General features: G+C 35.5%; 1 protein-coding gene and 1 pseudogene across 3 annotated transcripts in view; one reads left to right on the top strand and one right to left on the bottom strand.

Moving 5' to 3' along the window:
* VPS13B (vacuolar protein sorting 13 homolog B) overlaps window positions 1-23,587 on the bottom strand; it is an 818,081-nt gene extending 794,494 nt beyond the window's left edge. For all 3 annotated transcript variants that reach the window (XM_065895774.1, XM_065895773.1, XM_065895775.1), the window contains exons 1-2: window positions 23,441-23,587; window positions 8,549-8,692 (exon numbers count right to left, since the gene is read on the bottom strand). In XM_065895774.1, coding sequence (XP_065751846.1) covers window positions 8,549-8,692; window positions 23,441-23,587 — 291 coding nt within the window. The remainder of the gene's footprint in view (window positions 1-8,548; window positions 8,693-23,440) is intronic.
* Window positions 8,905-9,883, top strand: LOC136137306 (heterogeneous nuclear ribonucleoprotein A1-like; annotated as a pseudogene).
* Window positions 23,588-23,881: the final 294 nt, after the last annotated feature.

Below are 23,881 nucleotides of genomic sequence, written 5' to 3'. Positions count from 1 at the left end.
AGAGGTAAAAATATTAACTTGTAAATTTAAAAGGGATGGAAGAGCATATAGATTGGAAACAAACAAAACTCTCTCTACCTGTAGATGACATGATTATCTAGATAAGAAATCCCAAGAAATCTACTAAAAAACCTCCTGTAATTAACAAATGAAGCAAAGTTGCAGAACGCAACATCAATACACAAAAATCAATTGCATAACAATGAATAACTGAAAATCAAAACCACAATAACATTTATAAATGCTCCAAAGAAAATAAAATATTTAGGTATAAATCTAATAAAACATATATAGGATCTACATGCTGGAAAAACATAATGCTGATGAAAGAAATCAAAGAAAATCTAAATAATTGGAGAGACACACTGTGCTCATCGATTGGAAGACAATATGGTAAAGATGTCAATTCTCCCCAAACTGACCTATACATTTAAGGCAATTTCTGGCAAATCCTAGCAAGGTTTTTCTAAACAAGCTTATTCTAAAATTTACCTGGAAAGAAGACTATTTCAAATAGCCAGAAACAATTTTGAAGAAGAATAAAGAAGGAGGACGCATTCTTCCCAATGCTAACTAAGCCTTACTATATAGCTACAGTAATTAAGACAGTGTGATATTGACACAAGAATAGATATATTAATCAAAGGGACAGAATAGGGAACCTAAACTGTTTAGGGAACCTAAACATGCCCAACTGATTTTTGACAAAATGGCAAAAGCAATTCAATGGAGGAGGTGCAATCTTTTCAACAAATGGTACTGAAACAAGTGAACATCCACAGGCAAAAAGATGAATTTCAAACTAAACCGCATACCTTATATTAAAATTAACTCAAAATGGATCACAGATTTAAATGTAAAACTATAAAACTTTTAGGAAAAAACACATAAGAACTTTATGATCTTTGGCTAGGCAAAGAATTCTTAGATCTGACATTGAAACCACAATACATAAAAGGAAAAATTAATAAACTGGACCTAATCAAAACAGAAACCTTTCACTCTGTAAAAGGCCTTGGTAAGAGCATGAAAAGACAAATTACAAATTGAAGCTATTTGCGAACCACATATCTGACAGACAGATCTTATGTCTAGAATATATAAAGTACTCTCAAAATCAGAAAATGAGCATAAGACAAGAACAGGTATTTCACTAATACATGTGGCAAATAAGCATATGAAAAGGTGTTCAACATCATTATCCATATGGAAAATGCCAATTAAAACCACAATGAGACATCACTACATACTTATCAGAATGGCTAAAACTAAAAATAGTGACAGTACCAAATGCTAGTGATGATACAAAAAAAACTGGATCACTCATACACTGCTCATAGAAATGAATAGTGGGTATAGCCACTCTGGAAATTAGTTTAGCAATCATTTTTAAAAATAAAAATGAAATTACCATAGGACCCAACAATAGCATCCTTGGGCATTTATCCAAGAAAAATAAAAACTTATGTAGGCATAGAAATCTGTACATAAATGTTCACAGTAGCTTTATTTGTAATACCAAAACCTAGAAACTACCAAAAGGTTGTTCAATGGGTGAATGGTTAAACAATCCATGGTATAAATATATCCATACAGGGCTTCCCTGGTGGCACAGTGGTTGAGAGTCTGCCTACTGATGCAGGTGATGTGGGTTCGTGCCCCGGTCCAGGAGGATCCCACATGCCACGGAGCGGCTGGGCCCATGAGCCGTGGCTGCTGAGCCTGCACGTCCGGAGCCTGTGCTCCATGACAGGAGAGGCCACAGCAGTGAGAGGCCCGCGTATCACAAAAAAGCATATATATATATATGTATATATATATATATATATATATATATATATATATATATATATATATATCCATACAGTAGAATACTACTCAGTAATGAAAAGGAACAAACCATTGATACACATACCAATTTGGCTGAACTTCGAGGGATTTATATTAAGTGAAAAAAATCTATGCTCAAAATATTACATACTGTATGATTCCATTTATATTTGTTATTTTTGAAATAAAATTATATAAAATGAGGACAGGTTAGTGGTTGCCAGGGATCAGGAGGTAGGGAAAGTGATAGTACAGTTAAAAGGAGTAGCACAAGGAAGCCTTGTTATGGTGATATACTTTTATATCTCGATCATGGTGGTGGTGGTTTCACAAAACTACGCATGATGAAACACAAAAACAAAACGAAAAGGCAGCCAAACAACTGTATTTGCAAACAATATATCCAATAAAGGGTTAATACCCAAAACATACAAAGAATTTATGTAACGCAACATCAAAAACAACAAACAACCCAATTAAAAAAATAGGCAGAGGACCTGAACAGACATTTTTCCAAAGAAGATATAAAGATTGCCAACAGACACATGAAGGAATGCTCAGCATCATTAATCATCAGGGGAATGAAATTATCAAAACCACAATGAGATACCACCTCACACCTGTCAGAACGGCTATTATCAAAAAGACAACAAATAACACGAGTTGGTAAGGATGTGGAGAAAAGGGAACCCTCAGGTACAGTTGCTGGGAATGTTAGTTGGTACAGCCACCATGGAAAACAATGAGGAAGTTCCTCAAAAAATTAAACTACCATATGATCCAGGAATCCCACTTTTCCAAAGAAAACAAAACACTAATTTGAAAGGATATATGCACCACTATGTTCATTGCAGCATTATTTACAACAACCAAAATATGGAAGCAACCTAAGTGTCCATCAATAAATGAATGGAGAAAATGTAGTATATACACACATACACAAAATGAAATAGTACTCAGCCATAAAAAAGAATGAAATCCTGCCACATGCAACACCATGGATGGACCTAGAGGGCATTATGCTAAATGAATAAATCAGAGAAACAAATACCATATGGTTTCACTTATATGTGGAATTCAAAAACAAAACAAATTAACAAATTATAACAAAATTGAAACAGACACATAGATACAGAGAACAAACAGGTGATTGCCAGAGGGGAAGGGTGTGGGAGAAAGAATGAAGGTGAGGCAGATTAAGAGGTACAAATTTCCAGTTATAAAATAAATAAATCAAGGGGATATAATGTACAGCCTAGGCAACATAGGCAGTAATACTGTAACAATTTGTATGGTGACAGTAACTAGACTCATCCTGTGATCATTCTGTAATATACAAAAATATAGAATCACTATGTTGCCCACCTGAAAGTAATATAATAATTATACTTCAATTAAAAATAATTAAATTTTAAAAAGAAAAATACATATGAAAGTAAATATAAATCTCACTGGTAAAGGTAAATATACAGTAAATGCAGTAGATTAATTACTTATAAAGCTATGATGTGTGAAGGTTAAAAGACAAAAGCAGTAAAAAGAACTATAACTACAATAATTAGTTGAAGGATACACAAGATAAAAAGATGTAAAATGTGACATCAAAAACATAACACATTGTGGTGGATAAAAATGTAGAGCTTTAGAATGCATTCAAACACATGTTGTTATCAACTTAAAATAGGCTGTTATAAACATATGCTGTTATATATAAGCATCATGGTAACCACAAAGCAAAAACCTACAGCAGATATGCAAAAGATAAAGGAAGGATTCTAAGCTTACCACTAAGACAGTCATCAAATCACAAATGAAGAGAGAAAGAAGATAGGAACTACAAAACAGCCAGAAAACAGTTAACAAAATGGCATTAAGTACCTACCTATCAATAAATACTTCAAATGTAAATGGACTACATTCTCCAATCACAAGAAATAGAGTGGTGAAAGGATAAAAAATAAGACCTAACTGTATGTTGCCTACCAGAGACTCACTTCAGATACAAGGACAGACTGAAAGTGAAAGGATGGAAAAAGATATTCCATTTAAATAGAAACATTTAAAAGAAAGCTGGGGTAGCTATACTTAGACAAAATAGACTTCGAAAGAAAGATGGTAGTAAGAGAAAAAGAAGGGCATTACATAATGATAAAGGGGTCAATCCAACAAGAGGATGTAACATTTGTAAATATTTATGCACCCAATATAAAAGGATTCCCTAGGTGAAGTAAAGACGCTACTCATAATTTATAGGGAACTCTTAAGTCTCATTTTTCATAGAAGGAATCTACAGACAGAACCAAAACTACGCTGCTAGTATCATCACCACCATCACTAACCTGTAGTAGTGCAAGTGAGGGAATCAATAATAGTACAATAAATTCCATAACCTAAGTCAGCAATTCTGAGCCCTTACTCAATGTGTGAAAAGGTAGTTGTTTTAGGCCATTTGGGCTGCTATAACAAAACACCACAGACTGGGTAGCTAATAAACAACGGAAATTTATTTCTCATAGTTCTGGAGGCTAGGAAGTCCAAGGTCAAGGTGCCAACCTGGTCTGGCGAGGGCCCTTTTTCTGGTTCACAGCCAGTGCCTTTTCATTGCATCCTCACTTGGCAGAAGGGGTTAGGAATCTCTCTGGAGCCTCTTTTAAAAGGCACTACTGAGCCCATGTGCCACAACTACAGAAGCCCGAGCGCCTAGAGCCTGTGCTCCACAACAAGAGAAGCCACCGCAATGAGAAGCCCGCACACCGCAACAAAGAGTAGCCCCCCCCTCCACAACTAGAGAAAGCCCGCGTGCAGCAACAAAGACCCAACACAGCCAAAAATAAATAAATAAAATTAATTTATTTTAAAATTTAAAAAACAAATAAAAGGCACTGATCTCATTCATGAGGTCTCCACTCTCATGACAAGCATCTTCCCAAGGCCTACTTCCTAATACCATTATCTCTGGGGGTTAGGGCTTCAACATATGAATTTTGGAGGGACATACTCAAATCACAGCAGCAGTCAACCAGATTAATCCAGTCTCAGATAAGAGAATTAAAGCATTAAGAAAATAAATAAAAGGCCATGTAAATATTGTTAATAGCCTTAGCAAAACTTCCAATAACCAATTTCCACCGCATCAAAACATGCAAGGAAAGAGGACAGGCAAGATTGCTATGATAACTCTGAGCACTAACCAGGATTTAAAAGCACATACTGTGGGCATCCCTGGTGGCGCAGTGGTTGAGGGCCCACCTGCCGATGCAGCGGACGCGGGTTCGTGCCCCGGTCCGGCAGGATCCCGCATGCCGTGGAGCGGCTGGGCCCGTGAGCCATGGCTGCTGGGCCTGCGCGTCCGGGGCCTGTGCTCCGCAATGGGAGAGGCCATAGCGGTGAGGGGCCCGCGCACCAAAAAAGAAACAAAAAACAAAAAAAAGCACATATTGTGTTGGCCAAAGAGTTTGTTCAGTTAATGAATACGCTGTTCAATAAAGTTCCGGGTGAAAATGAAAAGTGTTTTTACTTAAAACCAAATGAACTTTTTGGCCAACCCAATACATTAACAAAAAGCTTAGTTTTTTATCTCAAGTTTTGAATGGTACTTATAGTTCTGGTTTAGGTTCAAAAGATTTTTAAAAGTTTTTTTGTTTGTTTGTTTTTATGAATAACAAGTATCACTTCTATAAAGAGCCTTACAAATGGTTACATTTATTAGGTCAAAAGATTTTGAAAGTTTACTTTCTAGGTGGCACAAAGGCCAGAATAAATTAGTACTTTAAAAATAAATTTACTACTCTCTTTAGGTTGAAGAAGCTTTTTGCCAGACTTATTATTAACACAGTGAGCAGAGAAAGCATAAACAATCAAAGAATAAAAGAACTATGTAGCAAGTCTTGCCCTAGTTTACAGGTGAGGCCCACAGAGGATAAACAAAAATATGCAAAAGGAGAGGAGCACATAGTTAAATGTAAGTTACTGGTAAGGTTTTCATTCTTCAGCCGTATGCTGGGTCCACAAGTATTTATTAGATTAGCCTAGAGTGGACAAAACTAGCTAAATAAACAAGTCAGACCTGGACCACTACTGATAATGCGTCATGAATCAAATTCTGTGTCTCAAGTCCAAAAAAGAAAAAGAAAACAGTCAAATCTACAGGATCTAAAGGTAGGTATGACTGACACAGATATGTCTCTCAGAGTAAATAGCATATTTACTAAGTGAAATATCAATATATTAAACTAATTCAGACTGGACATCAAGGTGACTTTATCTTACCTAACACAACAACTTGGTCACCTGTGCATCAAAAAAAGTCTCTATAATTAAAAATGATCACAAAGACATGTTAAGGAAGTATACTATAACTATTATCAAAAGAGTCACAATCATTATAAATCTCATTTTCTAAGTAGCTTTTGTGGAAATTATATAAATATCTTGCAATGCTTTACAGTGCACTGACGAGTAAAATAAAAATCAACAAATGTTAGAATTTAATTGAACTTTACAAACTACACATGCCTTCTTATCAAGAAATTCAGCAATATTGTTTTTTTATAATGATTTCTGAATAAACCTCAGATTTCTAACTTTTAAATTTCATTTTATTACATTCTCATACAATATTATTTTTAACAGATTCATACCTATAACTCTAAAAGCCCCTTCATTTAACCTACCATCCACACTAATTTTATTTAGAAAATAAGTCTTTTCTTCATTGTGCGTCTATAATAATTTGAAATAATATAAATCAAATATGGGCTTACTCAATTTTACTAACACATATATAGTTTTTTAAGTTAATTTCCTATTATACTAATCAAAGCTTAAAATAGGAAAATAAACTATTTTAAAATGTGTTTCATCTATAATGTTTTTACTAAGAAATTAATTCCAATCACTAGCATAAACTCAAGTATAACTCTCCAGAGGTGTACAATGCTGAATAATTTGTCCAAATGTCAACTGCAATTTTCAAAAATCCTTTCTACCTCAAAATTTTAAACATCTGTAAAAAATACTTGTTTTGAGAGTGGTTTACATTCATGACACTTGACCTTTTGCTGTACACACCACAAAACTCAAGTCTCAAATACCGTATAAGCAGGAAACCTGATCATTCCTGCAGTAGCCATCTGCATGGTCCAATATCAAATATTAGTTCTAGGTTACACTAAGTCATGTGTTACAAATCTTTTTCTGCAGCCTCTATAATTAATTGTAATTTGCCTCTTTTAAAATGTGTTTCTTATGGGACATCTGGCCTTGAAACTTCCACCTTCCCATTGAAAAAACACTTAATGTCTGGATTTTTTTTTTTTTCCACTTAATATGGAGCACTGCATGGGTGGCATAACCAAGTCCAGACTTCTTAAAAAAAAATTAAATTCCAGGAACAGATGATGATTAAGAAACATTTAAGTATTACCAAATATAAATGTAAAATAAAACTTTGTTGCACATAACTATCTACAGATTCCTAAATCAATCTCCCAGATATTTAAAGTTCCCAAAATAAATTTTAATGAGAGTATAGCATTGGTCTACTCACTTCCAGGAACTACATTAGTTAAGTTAAATTGCATAATAAAGGTTTGGAATTAGAGATTTCACAGAAAGAAAAACAGTTTTGAGCCCAGTAGGTTCATATGACACTCAAAGTATCTACTGCAAATAGGAAATGATTTTAGCAATTTATAAATAACCTTTACTCATTTCACAGAAATTGAAACTTAATAATACTCATCAATTCACTTGATCTAGAAAGGCTTCCTTAAAACTGAAAATTAAATACGGGGTAAGGAAAAAGTAATAAAAATGAAAGACAGAGATACTACTTTTATACAGGATAAAAGTGGAAGAATTCATCACAATATGCTGCTGCCCAGACCTGTTTGCTTCTTAGATTAGAAAATTTTTGGTAGAAACTCCTTAAAATCACTATTATACCTTAACAAAAACACTAAAAAGAAATGTAACATGGGTCAAAGAAAGAAGTCAGAAAAAAATCAGTTTCTGATGACAAAACCTCAAAGACACAATGAAATTAGGTATGAAGGGAAATTCAATATATTTTCATCTTCTCAAAAAATAACCTGAGAAATTTCTATCTCATTTAGAAATGTCACTTTGCAAAAATTCAAAAACCTTCACCTAAAAATTGGACACAATCAGGCCCCATTTCTGGCAGATATAGGTAATAAGCAATATGCATAATCCCTATTAAGGCTATGATCAGATTAAGTAAAATGAGTATGAAAATAACCATTAGGATATATTTTATCCAAATTTAAGAAAACCCTTTTGCCTAACAAACGTAAGGTAGATAGCTAGTGGGAAGCAGCCGCATGGCACAGGGATATCGGCTCGGTGCTTTGTGACCGCCTGGAGGGGTGGGATAGGGAGGGTGGGAGGGAGGGAGACGCAAGAGGGAAGAGATATGGGAACATATGTATATGTATAACTGATTCACTTTGTTATAAAGCAGAAACTAACACACCATTGTAAAGCAATTATACCCCAATAAAGATGTTAAAAAAAAAAAGAAAACCCTTTTGCAATTAATTATGTTACTTTAATAGGTATATAAAAAAAAAATTAAGTGTACGAGCTAAGATTTGTTTATGTAAAACCTGACACATCCCAAAAGTTAAAAAAATATCAAATACTAATAACTATTAAAATTGGTTAACATAAACAACTAGGTTTAATAATTTCTTACCTGTATCCCATCTTTAAGTTTCAAAATACATTCCATTGTATTGATGGTAATTACCACTGGTTCTGAACCCAGTTTTGTCCACGGTACATGGATCCTCAGTTCGTGAATATGTCCACTTAAAAAAGTGAATGGTAATTTCAATTCCTTAAAATACAAAATATTAAAGAAAATTTAGTAAGTGCTTAATATTTTTTTCATTCTAATATCCAAAATACTTTCTGAAAAGAAAAATAAAATTTCCAACACAAAAATATTCTGGAAATTACTTTTCATCAAAAAAGAGCATCGAGATACGTTCGGTACATTACTCCTTTCTGCCCGTGGACGCCGCCAAGCAAGCATCGTTGACATCTCCCTCCTCCACTGCCGTCACATCTAAGTCAGAGTCTCCCAAAGAGCCCGAACAGCTGAGGCAGCTCTTCATCGGAGGTTTGAGCTTTGAAACAACCAATGAGTGTCTGAGGAGCCATTTTAAGCAATGGGGAACGCTCACAGATTGTGTGGTAATGAGGGATCCAAACACCAAGCACTCCAGAGGCTTCCGGTTTGTCACATATGCCACTGTGGAGAAGGTGGATGCAGCCATGAATGCAAGGCCACATAAGGGATGGAAGAGTTGGGGAACCAAAGAGGGCCATCTCAAGAGAAGATTCTCAAAGACCTGGTGCCCACTTAACTGTGAAAAAGATTTTTGTTGGTGGCCTTAAAGAAGACACTGAAGAACATCACCTAAGAGATTGTTTCGAACAGTATGGGAAAACTGAAGTGATTGAAATCATGACTGACTGAGGCAGTGGTAAAAAGGGAGGCTTTGCTTTCAGTTTAACCTTTGATGACCATGACTCCGTAGACAAGACTGTCATTCAGAAACACCACGCTGTGAATGGCCACAACTGTGAAGTAAGGAAAGCCCTATCTCAGCAAGAGATGGCTAGTGCCTCATCCAGCCAAAGAGGTCGAAGTGGTTCTGGAAACTTTGGTGGTGGTCGTGGAGGGGGTTTTGATGGGAATGACAGCTTTGGTTATGGAGGAAACTTCAGTGGTTGAGGTGGCTTTGGTGGCAGCGGCGGTGGTGGTGGATATGGTGGCAGCGGGGATGGCAGTAATGGATTTGGTAATGATGGAAGCAATTTTGGAGGTGGTAGAAGCTACAATGATTTTGTCAATTACAACAACCAATCTTCAAATTTTGGACCCATGAAAGGAGGAAACTTTGGAGGCAGAAGTTCTGGCCCCTGTGGTGGTGGAAGCCAATACTTTGCCGAACCACGAAACCAAGGTGGCTATGGAGGTTCCAGCAGCAGCAGTAGCTATGGCAGTGGCAGAAGGTTTTAATTACTGACAGGAAACAAAGCTTAGCAGGAGAGGAGAGCCAGAGAAGTGACAGGGAAGCTACAGGTTACAAAAGATTTGTGAGCTCAGCCAAGCACAGTGGTGGCAGGGCCTAGCTGCTACAAAGAACACATTTTAGACAATACTCATGTGTATGGGCAAAAAAACTCAAGGACTGTAATTGTGACTAACTGTATAACAGGTTATTTTAGTTTCTGTTCTGTGGAAAGTATAAAGCATTCCAACAAAGAGTTTTAATGTAGATTTTTTTTTCACCCATGCTGTTGATTGCTTGATCATGACACTGAATAAATGTCTTTAAAAAAAAAAAAAGGCAGCATCAACGGACTTCCCTGGTGGCACAGTGGTTGAGAATCCACCTGCCAATGCAGGGGACACAAGTTCGATCCCTGATCCGGGAAGATCCCACATGCCTCAGAGCAACTAAGCCCATGCACCACAACTACTGAGCCTGTGCTCTAGAGCCCACGAGCCAGAACTACTGAAGCCCGCGCACCTAGAGCCCGTGCTCCACAACAAGAGAAGCCACTGCAATGAGAAGCCCGCGCACAGCAACAAAAAGTAGCCCCCCCTCTCGCAGCTGGAGAAAGCCCACGCACAGCAACAAAGACCCAGCACAGCCAAAAATAAATAAATAAATTTATTTTTTTAAAAAAGCAGCATCAAATAACTTGTTAAACTATAGTTAATGAAAAACTTATTGTGCAAGTTACATTTAATAAGCTACTTAACCTGTGTAGGCCTCCATTTCTTATTTTGCTAAATGGAAATAATAACAGAATATGATTGTAAGGCAAGTTTAAAGAGAACGGAATTAAAGATAGGAGAATGACCTGACAAAATAAAAACGGACCAACTTAGAAAAAAAATTTATTGAGCTTTACCTAATTAAAGATTGTACCTGGATACTATTTGGTCATAAATTCTAAGTGTTTTCTGACTGGTTTCCATTATTATTAAAAAGGTTAGACGTATGCTAACGCATGTATATGGAATCTAAAAAAACGGTACTGATGAACCTAGTGGCAGGGCAGAAATAAAGATACAGACGTAGAGAACGGACTTGAGGATACAGCAGGGGAAGGGAAAGCTGGGACAAAGTGAAAGTAGCATTGACATATACACACTACCAAATGTAAAATGGATGGCTAGTGGGAAGCTGCTACATAGCACAGGGAGATTAGCTCAATGCTCTGTGATGACCTAGAAGGGTGGGATAGAGGGCGGGAGGGAGGCTCAAGAGGGAGGGGATATGGGGATATATGTATACATATAGCTCTGATTCACTCTGTTGTACAGCAGAAACTAACACAACATTGTAAAGCAATTATACTCCAGTAAAGATGAAAAAAAAGGCACTTCCTCTCAAAAAAAAAGAAAAAAAAGTTAGAAATGAAAACGTAAATGTTACCACAATCACTTTATACTAAATTGTTTCACCTTCAGATAAAATGTTACAAACCAACAAAAGGAAAAAACAAATTTGTATTTGGACTATATCTCAATCACATTCTTGTAACTCTATTTGTGAAAGTTAAGATAAATATTAAGCTATTCATTCATCTAAGAATTGTCCCTTACTTGGTTTAGCAACATAGTAGCAATATAGCTAAATATATACAGATAGTACAGCAAAGTGGTTAAGACCAATAACTCTAGAGCCAGCACAAGTGGATTTAATCCTACCTCTGCTACTTACTAGCACAATGACAATAGGCAAGTTGTATTAAAGTATGTGTGTCTCAGTTTCTTTATCTGTAAAACTGGATAATAGTAGTGTGTTTGAGGATTAAATGAATTAATTTATATAAAGCACTTAGGACACTGTCTTCCTCAAAGAGCAATCAATATAAAGATGCTAACTATTTATTATTACAAACGTATAAGCCTCCTTTATGTCTTCACAAGTTTTTTTAAAGGGCAGAATACTAAAAATCTATTTCTACTATTCTAATGGAATGTCACAATTTTTAAACAGTTCTCATTATTTCATTAATTTTAAAGATGCAGTACTTTCTCCCAGCATTAATCAATGGAACAGATTAGATTTTGATCAGTGTCCATAATGAAGACAATGTTTACTGAGCACTTACTGTGTACCACACACTGTTTTAAGCACTTTACCTGAATGCAAAATTTAATCTTTGTAAGTACCCCAAAAAGTAAATACTATTATACCCACTTTAAAGATAAAAAATCTGAGGCATGGAAAGGTCAACTAACTTTCAAAAATGACTCAGCTAGGAGCTCTGTGACTCAAAACCAGAAACTATGATGCCAGAGCCCTTCCTCTTATCAACAACTATACTGCACCTAACTTTCATTATGAGCACTGAGTACATTTCCGTTGGTTATACGTCCATTTGGATAATGTTCCAATGACATCTCCATCTCTACCCTTGACTTGTGTAACAATGATACATTTGTGAAATGGCTACCAAAACCGCAGTCTATGGGCACAAATTGGCTTTTCTTAGGGAGAAGTTAAAAGACACCTGAACCAAACTCAAGACCTTGGTATCACCAGAATGCTACTAATCATCTGAATAACTAACAAAACACTAACACAAGAGGCAGCATTCTACATTAAAACATGGAATTTTGAACCATATGGCCCATGTTGGAGATCCAACTGAAGTTCAACACTTATTATCTGACTATAAAGCAAGATCATTTCCATTTCCTCATCACAGAGTTGTTGTGATAAACAAATAAGAACACATTTATGCCTTGTAAAAGGCAAAAGAAAATGCTGACTGTTATAATAAATGGATCATCCTGAGGTAACCACAAAGAAATGATTTTCTTTTCATTCCTTTTCCTTCTCAAAATATATTGTACAACTTAAAAATATTCTATTTACTTGTAACTACTCAGAAATACATTGTGAAAAATACATCCCTAGAACCAGAATATCTATGGCTGCACAAAGGATATAGTAATGAAAAATTTAGAGGATTGACTAGCTCTCATAAATATAATTCTAGGTAAGCAATTTAAAAATATTCTCACACAGAAAAAAGGGATACTTGAAAAATGAATATAGCAGGCCACAAAAGCAAACATAGATGAAAAGGACTACATCAAACCTAAAAACCTCCACAGAGCAAAGAAAACACTCAGCAAAGTGGAAAGGCAACCCATATGAGAGAAACTATTTGTAAACCATATTATCTGATAAGGGGTTAAAATCTAGTATATATAAAGAACTATGACAACTCAACAACAAAAAACCAAATAATCCAATTTTAAAAACGGGGAAATGACTTGAATAGACATTTTCAAAAAGCATATACAAATGGCCAACAAATAGTGGAAAACATGCTCACCATCATTGTCAGAGAAATGCAAATCAAAACCATAATGATATATCATCTCACACCTGTTATAATGGCACCTATCCCCCAAAAAAAAAAAAACCCACCACAGGAAGTGATAAGTGTGGTGAGTATATGAAGAACGTAGAACCCTTGTGCACTGTTGATGAAAATGTAAAATAGTGCAGCCACTACGGAAAACAGTATGGAGATTCTTCAAACAATTAAAAACAGAATTACCATATGATCCAGCAATCTCAGTTCTGAGCACAAACTAAAAAGAACTGAAACCAGGATCCTGAAAACATATTTGTACAACCATATTTTTTGCAGCATTATTCACAATAGTCAAGAGGTGGATACAACCTAATGTCCATTGAAAGATAAATGTATAAAGAAAATGTGGTATATACACATGATGAAATATTATTCAGTCTTTAAAAAGGAAATTCTGTCATATGCTACAACATATAATGAACCTCAAGGACATTGTACTAAATGAAATAAGCCAGTCACACAAAGACAAATATTGTTTGATTCCACTTCTATAATGTACCTAAATTAGTCAAATTCTTAGACACATAAGTAGAACAGTGGTTGCCAGGGGCTGGGGGAAGAGAAAAGGGAAGTAGTTTTTCAGTGGGTACAGAATTTAAGTTTTGGAAGATGAAAAGTTCTAGAGATCTGTTGAACAACAATGTATTGGGTTGGCCAAAAAGTGCATTCAGGTTTTTCTGTAATACATTATGAAAACCCAAAGAAACTTTTTGGCCACCCCAATATATATAATTAACATAACTATCCACTTAAAAATGGTTAAGATGGTAAATTTTATGCTATATGCTTTTTACCACAAAATAAAAATGAATGTAAGACAGGACTTCAAGAATTCTAAGTTAGAAGGTTGGCAAATCCTCTCCCCAGAAAGCAGTGACAAAACTGAACAAAGTTATTAAAAACAACAGAAATCTCAGGGGCAATAAGGGAAGGCTACCCTGAGGTCACAACAGCAGTTGGTGCAAGAAACTAAACAGAAGACCAGCCAGAAAATTAACAGAGAAATCCAGAGAACAAGACAGCCAAAGATGGCCTTGCTATGACCTCGGTATCCCTGGTAACCTGGAAAGCTATACGTATGTGCCAGGCTGTGCTTACTTAGACGACAGGACACTGGAGAGACCCCTAACAATCTACTCATCCTTGGTTGACCAAGAAGCCTTGTAAACAGAGTAAGTAAAAACATGGATCAGACTTGTAAACTCCTTGAACTTTGAAAGCATTATCTAGTACATGTATATGTCCCATGCCAAAGAGCAGAAGCCTTATTGGTTCAAAAGTTTAAACAACCTCTAGCCAATCACTGGCTGATGACTCAATTATAGTGACCCAGGGGTAATCCCTAGAAAGCCAAGCCTAAAAACAGAAAGAATTGGGGGAGGAAAAAAAAAAAATGAGCACAGTCATCAGAGGCCACACTGCAGAGGAAACAGACACCACAAATTTAGCCCAGGCAAGGCACTAAACAAACACATAAACCAACAGCAACAACAAATATCCCCAGAGAGAAGAAATCAGAATGCAGAGTTGCTAAAGCATATTATCCAAAATGCCCAGTTTTCAACTAAAAATTGTGAAACATGAAAAGCATGCAAAGTAGTCAATAGAAACTATCTCTGAGGATGCACAAATGTAGGACTTACTACACAAGGACTTCAAAACATCTATTATAAATATGTTCAAAGAAATAAAGGAAGCTATATTTAAATAATTAAAGGAATATATGACCACAACGATTCATCAAGTAGAGAATACCAAGGATGAGATAGAAATTATAAAAAAAAAAACCAAATAGAAATTTTTGAGTTTAAAAATACAATAAACAAAATTAAAAATTCACTGAAAGAACTCAACATCAGATTTGAGCTGGCAGAAGAAAGAATCAGCAAATCCACACCCAGACATATCAAAGCAAAAACTTTGAAAGCCTAGGACAAGAAGAAAATCTTGAAAGCAGAAACAGAAAATCAACTTGTCACATACAAGAAAACTCTTAGTAGATTAAAAGCTAACTTGTCATTACAAACAATAAGGGCAAAAAGGCAGTGAGATGATATATTTAAATAACAAAAGAAAATAACCATCAACCAAAAATCCTATATCCAGCAAAAGTATACTTCAAAAATGAAGGTGAAATAAAGGCATACCAAAATAAAGTCTCAGGTAATTCTTTGTAACAGAATACTAAAAGAAGTTCTTTGGACAGAAAGGAAGCAATACCAGATTGTAACTCAAAGCCACACAAACAGCACTAATAAAAGCATATATGTAGATAATTATTAAGACAGTATAAATGTTTTCTTCTTTTTTCTTCTGATTCAAAAGGCAATCACAAAAAACAATTATAACGTTGATATATTAGGTTTATAACAAAGAAATGCAATATATGTGAAAATAGTACCACAAAGGAGGGAGAAGAAATGAAGCTATAGTAGAGAAAGTTTCTGTACTTTAATGGAATAAAGTCAGCATTAATCTCAAATAGACTGTGATAAATTAGATGCATATTGTAATCCTCTAAGCAACCACTAAGAAAATAACTCAAAATAAATTAAAAATCAAAGGAATTAAAATGCAATACTAAAAAATATCTACTTAATAGTAAAGAAAGTAGCAAAGGATTATGAGAGAAACAAAAAAGACATGAGACACTCAGAAAATAGCAAAATGGTAGACAGAAATCCAACCATATGAATAAAAACAAAATGTGAATGGATTAAATATTCCAATCAAAAGGCAAAGGTTCCTTCCATGTCATGGCTATTGTAAATAGTGCTGCAATGAACACTGGGATGCATGTGTCTTTCTGAAATATGGTTTTCTCTGGGTATACTGCCAGTAGTAGGACTGCTGGGTCATATGGCAGTTCTATTTTTAGTTTTTTAAGCAACCTCCATACTGTTCTCCATAGTGGCTGTATCAATTTACATTCCCACCAACAGTGTAAGAGGGTTCCCTTTTCTCCACATCCTCTCCAGCATTTGTTGTTTGTACATTTTTTGATGATGACCATTCTGACTGGTGTGAGGTGATACCTCACTGTAGCTTTGATTTGCACTTCTCTAATAATTAGTGATGTTGAGCATCTTTTCATGTGTTTGTTGGCCGTCTGTATGTCTTCTTTGGAGAAATGTCTACTTAGGTCTTCCACCCATTTTTTGATTGGGTTGGGTTTTTTTTTTGACATTGAGCTAAATGAGCTTTTTGTATAGTTTGGAGACTAATCCTTTGTCAGTTGCTTCGTTTGCAAATATTTTCTCCCAATCTGAGGGCTGTCTTTTCATCAACAGAGGAATGGATAAAGAAGATGTGGTACATATATACAGTGGAATATTACTCAGCCATAAAAAAGTAATGAAATTGGGTCATTTGCAGAGATGTGGATGGACCTAGAGACGGTCATAGAGAGTGAAGTAAGTCAGAAAGAGAAAAACAAATATCGTATATTAACACATATATGTGGAATCTAGCAAAATGGTATACATGATCTTCTTTGCAAAACAGAAATAGAGACACAGACATAGAGAACAAATGATGCCAAGGGTGAAGGGTGGCGGGGTGGAATGAACTGGGAGATTGGGATAGTGATACTATGTATAAAATAGGTAACTAACGAGAATATACTATATAGCACAGGGAACTCTACTCAATGCTCCATGGTGACCTAAATGGGAAGAAAATCCAAAAAAGAGGGGATACATGTATATGTATAGCTGATTCATTTTGCTATACAGCAGAAACTAACACAACAGTGTAAAGTAACTATACTCCAACAAAAATTAATTTTAAAAAAAAGGCAAAGATTGTCAGACTGGATTTTAAAAACTAGTAAGATCCAACTATATGCTCTCCACAAGAGACATACTTTAGATTCAAAAACACAAATAGGTTGAAAATAAGAAAAAGGTGTTTTTTTTTCATTTTTCTGTATAGATACAGATAACAGATTGGTGGTTGCCAGAGGCAATGGGGTGGAAAGTGAACAAAATGGGTAAAGGTGGTCAAAAGATACAAGCTTCTAGTTATAAAATTTAAATAGTCCTGGGATATAATGTACAGCATGGTGAGTACAGTTAATAACACTGTATTCCATATTTGAAAGGTGCTAAGAGAGTAAATCTTGAAAGTTCTCATCACAAGAAACAAAACTTTTTTAACTATGTATGGTGACAGGTGTTAACTGGGCTTACTTTGGTGATCAGTTTGCAATATATACAAATATCAAATCATTACATTGTACACCTGAAACAATATAACACTGTATGTCTTTTACACTGTAATAAAAAAATTAATAAACAAGATCCCAGGAAGTCATGTGATCCAGTTTCTTGCCTTGAATACATCAAATCACCATATTTTCTTGCTATGTAGGGAAATGGTATGGTATTCTATTTTAGGCATATAAAGAATTTTAATTTCTATGATCTTAATTTCCAGCAGTATTTTCCCCTGGTTTTCATATGAGTGTTCTCCATTGCAAATAAGTAACAATTAAAAACAGTTTATCCCAGTCATAGGTTGAAAATACAGCAGATGAAATTTTAAGGAATTGTTGAAGCCAAATAACATGTCTGTAAAACTTTCAAACAGTGTGGTACCAGGCTTGAAGAAATACAACACAAGGCAAAAGTGGTAAGATAGTTTAAAATGCAGTGTACTGAGGGGAAAAAGAAAAGAACATGTATCATGCAACCAGTAACCGTAAGAGAGGTAATTACCCTATTATCAGATAAAATAGACTTTAAGAAAAAAAACTGTTACTAAAGATAACATAACTTTATAATGATGGGTAAATTCAAGAAGAAAATATATACAAATGAACTTATTTACAAAATAGAAACAGACTCACAGATTTCGAAAACAAACCTATGGTTACCAAAGGGGAAACGTGGTGGGGAGAGATAAATTAGGAGTTTGGGATTAACATACACACACTACCATATATAAAATAGATAACCAACAAGGACCTACTGTATGGCACAGGGAACTCTACTCAATATTCTCAATATTCTGTAATAACCTACATGGGTAAAGAATCTGAAAAAGAATGAGCATATGTGTATGTATAACTGAATCACTTTGCTCTACACCTGAAACTAACACAACATTGTAAATCAACTATACTCCAATAAAATCTTTTTAAAAAGAAAATATAAAACATATATGAGCATAGCAACAGAGCCCCAAAATACATAAATCAAAAACTGACAAAAGTGAGAAGAGAAATAATTCAATAACTTACAATAATAAACAGAACAGACAGAAAATCAACAAAGATATAGAAGACCTGAAAAACACTATCAACCAATTTAGACCTTACATCTATAAACCATTCCACCCAACATCTGCAAAAATACACTGCTATCTCAAGCAAAATCAGAAAACGTTTGAACTGAATGAAAATAAAAACACAACATACCAAAATTCATAGGATGCAGCTAAAGAAACGTAGAGCTGTAAATGGTAAATGTCTATAGTAGAAAAAGAGAACTATCTCAAATCAATAACCTAGGCTTCTACCTGCAGGCAGCAGAAAAACAAACTAAACCAAACTAAACAAGCTAACCCAAACTGAACAAACAAAAACAAGGACCACAATACCAAAAAAGGCAGGAGAGGAAGAGGGCAAATGCAGTTAAACTATTGTAAGATTATTCAGGAAATGGTAAGAATGCTGATTTAAGGTAGATGCCAATAAGTCAAATATCCATTTTGTAATCTTTAGAGAAGCAACTGAAATAACTTCTGAAAGAGTATAATTAAAAAGACTTTAAGGCAAAAAGAATTACTAGCGTGAATGAAAGAGGGACATATTTCAGAATGATTTTTTTAAAGTATATTCAACAATAAGGTATCACCATACTGAATCTGTATGCACTTAACAATGTAACTTCAAGGTACATAAAGTGAAGGTTGGCAAAACTATAAAAGGGAAGTAGACAAATCCACAATCATAGTTGGAGATGTTAACCATTAACATACCTCTCTTAGTATCTGACAGAACAAGCAGACAATGAAAATCCATATGGATTTATAAGATTTGAAGAACTCTAATAACCAATTTGAAGCAACTGACATTTATGGAAGAATAAAGCAACAACTGTAGGATACACATGTCTCATCAATTACACATGGAATATTTACAAAAATAAAATTTTGACCATGTACTAAGTCATAAATTATAATGGATCAAAATTACAGAGAATGTGCTGACCACAATACAGTTAAATTAGAAATCAATAACAGAAAGATAATTATTCACTAAATGTTTGGAAATTGAGCAACACACTTCTAAATAACCCATGGATTACATAAGAAATCAAAATGAAATTTTTTAAGCTGAATAATAATGAAAAGACAACACATAAAATTGTGGTGATAGGGCTTCCCTGGTGGCGCAGTGGTTGAGAGTCCGCCTGCCGATGCAGGGAACACAGGTTCGTGCCCCGGTCCGGGAAGATCCCACATGCCGCGGAGCAGCTGGGCCCATGAGCCATGGCCGCTGAGCCTGCGCGTCCAGAGCCTGTGCTCCACAACGGGAGAGGCCACAACACTGAGAGGCCCGCGTACCGCAAAAAAAAAAAAAAAATCGTGGTGATAAAGCTAAATAGACGGTTAAAGAAAAATGTACAGTATTCAATGCACATATTAGAGTAGAAAAGGGCTGAAGAAAATCAATAACCTAAGCTTCCACCTCAAGAAGCTAGAGAAAACAATGGCAAATCAAATCCAAAGAAACAGGAAAAAAAAGAAATGATTAAAAAAAATAAGAGCAGAAATACATTACGGGGACTTCCCTGGTGGCGCAGTGGCTGAGAATCCACCTGCTAATGCAGGGCACACAGGTTTGAGCCCTGGTCCAGGAAGATCCCACATGCCACGGAGCAACAAAGCCTGTGTGCCACAACTACTGAGCCTGTGCTCTAGAGCCCGTGAGCCACAACTACTGAGCCCTCATGCCACAACTACTGAAGCCCACGTGCCTAGAGCCCGTGCTCCGCAACAAGAGAAGCCACCACAATGAGAAGCCTGCGCGCCGCAACAAAGAGTAGCCCCTGCTCGCCTCAACTAAAGAAAGCCCGTGCACAGCAAAGACGACCCAACACAGACAAAAATAAGTAAATAAGTAAATAAATTTATTTAAAAAAAGAAAAGAAAAGAAATACATTACAAAGAAAGCAGGAATACAATAGAAAAAAAATCAACAAAGTTGGGTTTCGACTAATTTTAATAAAGCCCTAGCAATACTAATGAAAATACAAATTACTAATATAAGCATTGAAAAGAGGATATCATAACAGTTCCTAGATTTTTTAAGGCAACTTTAAAATGAAAAACAAACCAAAAAAACCAACTTTATGGCTTAAATATGACAACTTAGAGCAGAGGCAAACAAACTTTTTCAGTAAGGAGCAGATAGTAAATATTTCAGGCTTTTGCAAGCCATTCAGACTCTGTTCCAGCACTTAACCCTGTCGTTTTAGCTTTCAAAAGCAGCCACAGACAACATGTAAACGAATGAGAATAGCTGGGCTCCAATAAAATTTTATTTACAAAGTTAGGCCCAAACCATTGTTTGCTGATTTTGAGGAAATGGAGAAATTCCTTGAAAAGCGTAACTAACCAAAACTAACAAAAGGAGAAACAGAAATCTAAACAGTCCTATATCTGTTAAAGCAATTAAATCAGGAATTAAAACTTTCCAACTAAGAAAACTCCTAACTAGTATGACTTCATGATTAATTTTTCCTAACATTTAAAAAACTGGTAAGGGGCAGCGGAGGGATAAATTGGGAGACTGGGATTGACATATACACACTACTATATGTAAAACAGATAACTAATAAGGGCCTACTGTGTAGCACAGGGAACTCTACTCAGTACTCTGTAATGACCTATATGGGGGAAGAATCTAAAAAAGAGTGGATATATGTATATGTATAACTGATTCACTTTGCTGTACAGCATAACACAACATTGTAAATCAACTAGACTCCGATAAAAATTTTTTAATTAAATTTAAAAAATGTTAAAACTAATAAAGGAAAAAAGTTGGAGATTTCACATTTCCTGATTTCAAAACTTACTACAAAGTCATGGTAATCAAAACAATGTGATACTGACATAAAGACAGACATACAGATCAATGGAATCATATGGAGGGCCCAGAAATAAACCCTCCTATCAATGACCATTTGATTTTCAAGAAGGGTGCCAAGATCATTCAGTAGCGAAAGGACAGTCTTTGACAAACGATGTTAGAAAAACTGAATAGCCATATGCAAAAAAATATGAAGTTGGATCCTTGTACCACATACAAAAATTAACTGAAAAGTGATCAAATAACTAAATGTGAGAGCTAAAACTATAAAACTCTTAGAAGAAAATATAGGGGAAAAGCTTCATGACACTGGATTTGGCAATGATTTCTTGGATATAACACCAAAAGCCCAGGCATCAAAAGAAAAAGTTGTAAGTTGGACTTCATCAAAATTTAAAACTTTGGTTCTTCAAAGGATATATCAACAGAGTCAAAAGGCAACCCACAATGGGAGATGATACTTGCACATCATATCTGATAAGGGATTGATACCCAGAATATATAAATAATTCCTACAACTCAGTAACAAAAAAACTTTTTAAAATGGGCAAAGGACTTTAACAGACATTTCTCCAAAGAAGATACACAAACAGCCAATAGCACAGGGAAAGGCTAAAAATAACAAACTTACCGAGTAACAGCAAAAAATGTGAAGTAACTGGAACTCCCACACATTACTGGTGAGAATGTAAATTGGTACAACCACCCTGGAAAACTATTTGGCAGTATCCATTAAAGCTAAATATATGCCTGCCTCCTAGGTATGCATCTAAAGGAAATCAACACCTCTGTCCAATACAAGAATGTTCTTAAGAGCTTTCTTCATAATTGTCAAAAGCAGAAAAAATCCAAATGTACCTCAAAAGGAAAATAAATATATAAACTGTGAATCTTTATACAACGGAATACCACAAGGCAATACAAAGAATAAACTGTCATTCATTCAAGAACCTGGGTTAATCTTGGCCATAATGTCGAACAAAAGAATTCAAACACAAGTGATTCTCATTTAAGTTTCAAGAACAGGTTCAAGAAATTTATCTGTGTTGATAGAAGTCAGAATAGCAGTCACTTGTTTTAGGGGTGGGGTACTAATTACAAAAAGGCAAGGAGAGCGTTTTGGGGTGCAGGAAGTATTTTATTTCTTGATCTGGATAGTGGTTACACAGGTGTATGCATATGCAAAATTTGAGCTGTATACTTAGGATTTGTGCTCATTAAAAAACAATGAAAATATTAAGATAATCAACCTTGGAGAGTGGAAGGGGAAGAAACCAAGAATATTATTTCTCAGCGTTAACTCCACGTTATTCCATAGTACAGAAAGCAGTGGAATATAACTAAAAGTTACTAATAACATCACCATCAGATTGTCTTCCCTTATCTCCTAAAAAGCAGTTGGTCTCTGACTCCTGAGTTCCCAGAGGTAATTTTTGTATTCTCAAGCCTAAAAGAATTGCCTGGCATATGTTAATAATAAGTGTACTAAGTGAATTAATAAATATATGAACTTTGAAGTTACAGTTCATTTACATCAGACCATTCCCATGTTAAAAAAAAAGAAACTAAAAAAGTGATTAAGAAAGAAGTTTTCAACTATGCTGGCATTCTCAATCTGTCTATTCAATATTCTGAGGATGTCATGGGTAATGTCATTTTTCCCACTGAGAGAACTTTCCTCAAGATGTGACCTTGCTGTCTTTCGCACCCCTTCGTTCCCCAAAAAGGAAAAAGAGAATATTTTCCAGCGTCATACAGAATCCTAGCAATGTAAATTAGCTTACTCGGTAAAGCTTAAGAACTGAGTAAGAGTGAACAATTCTGACAAGAACAATGAAATTTTTTTTCTATCTGTTGCGGCAATTTGGGGGATTATGATTCTAATAATCCATCACTAGTAACAAACCATAAAAAAAAAAATTCTGTAAAGCAAGGTCTCTAGTTCAAGATAGCCCAAAATACATTAGCAGAAAAACTAAGCTTTTAAAGCATAGTCAGTGTAGGAAAGCACACATTACTTCCAAGCAGGCTGAAAATGTTTCCAGTGACAGCTACACCGCTTACCTGCTCCAGCACATCCAATTTTAACTCCAGCTTGCTGAGAACCACGTCTCCGCCCCATAGTGAAAGCTGTAGATCTGACGGCTTTAAGTTTTTGATGTAGCGATTCACATAGCTCATTAAAATTGGAGTCACATATGACTCCAGCATTCTTTAAGGTACAGAGGAGTCAAAGTCAGAAGCTGAAAGGGATAAAGACAGAAACATTAGAGGTAACTGAGTCTGTGGTGCATTCCTTAAGGAAAAGGCATTTCTCAGGAAAGGCTGAAAAGGCCGAAAAGCAACAGTCCCCACCAAAGCGGCCGCTCGCCTTCTCCCAAAAGCAGAGAAAACTCAAATGGACTCTGCTCCAGCCGCGACTGCCTCACTAGTACAACTCCCCTCAACTCGCCTGGCGAGAAGTGAGAGGAAGAGATGGTGACCTAAAGAAAGCGGGTCCCCTGG

This window comes from Phocoena phocoena, chromosome 17, assembly GCF_963924675.1.
Source record: "Phocoena phocoena chromosome 17, mPhoPho1.1, whole genome shotgun sequence".
Lineage (NCBI taxonomy): Eukaryota > Metazoa > Chordata > Mammalia > Artiodactyla > Phocoenidae > Phocoena > Phocoena phocoena.
This window is presented reverse-complemented; position numbering and strand designations above follow the sequence as displayed.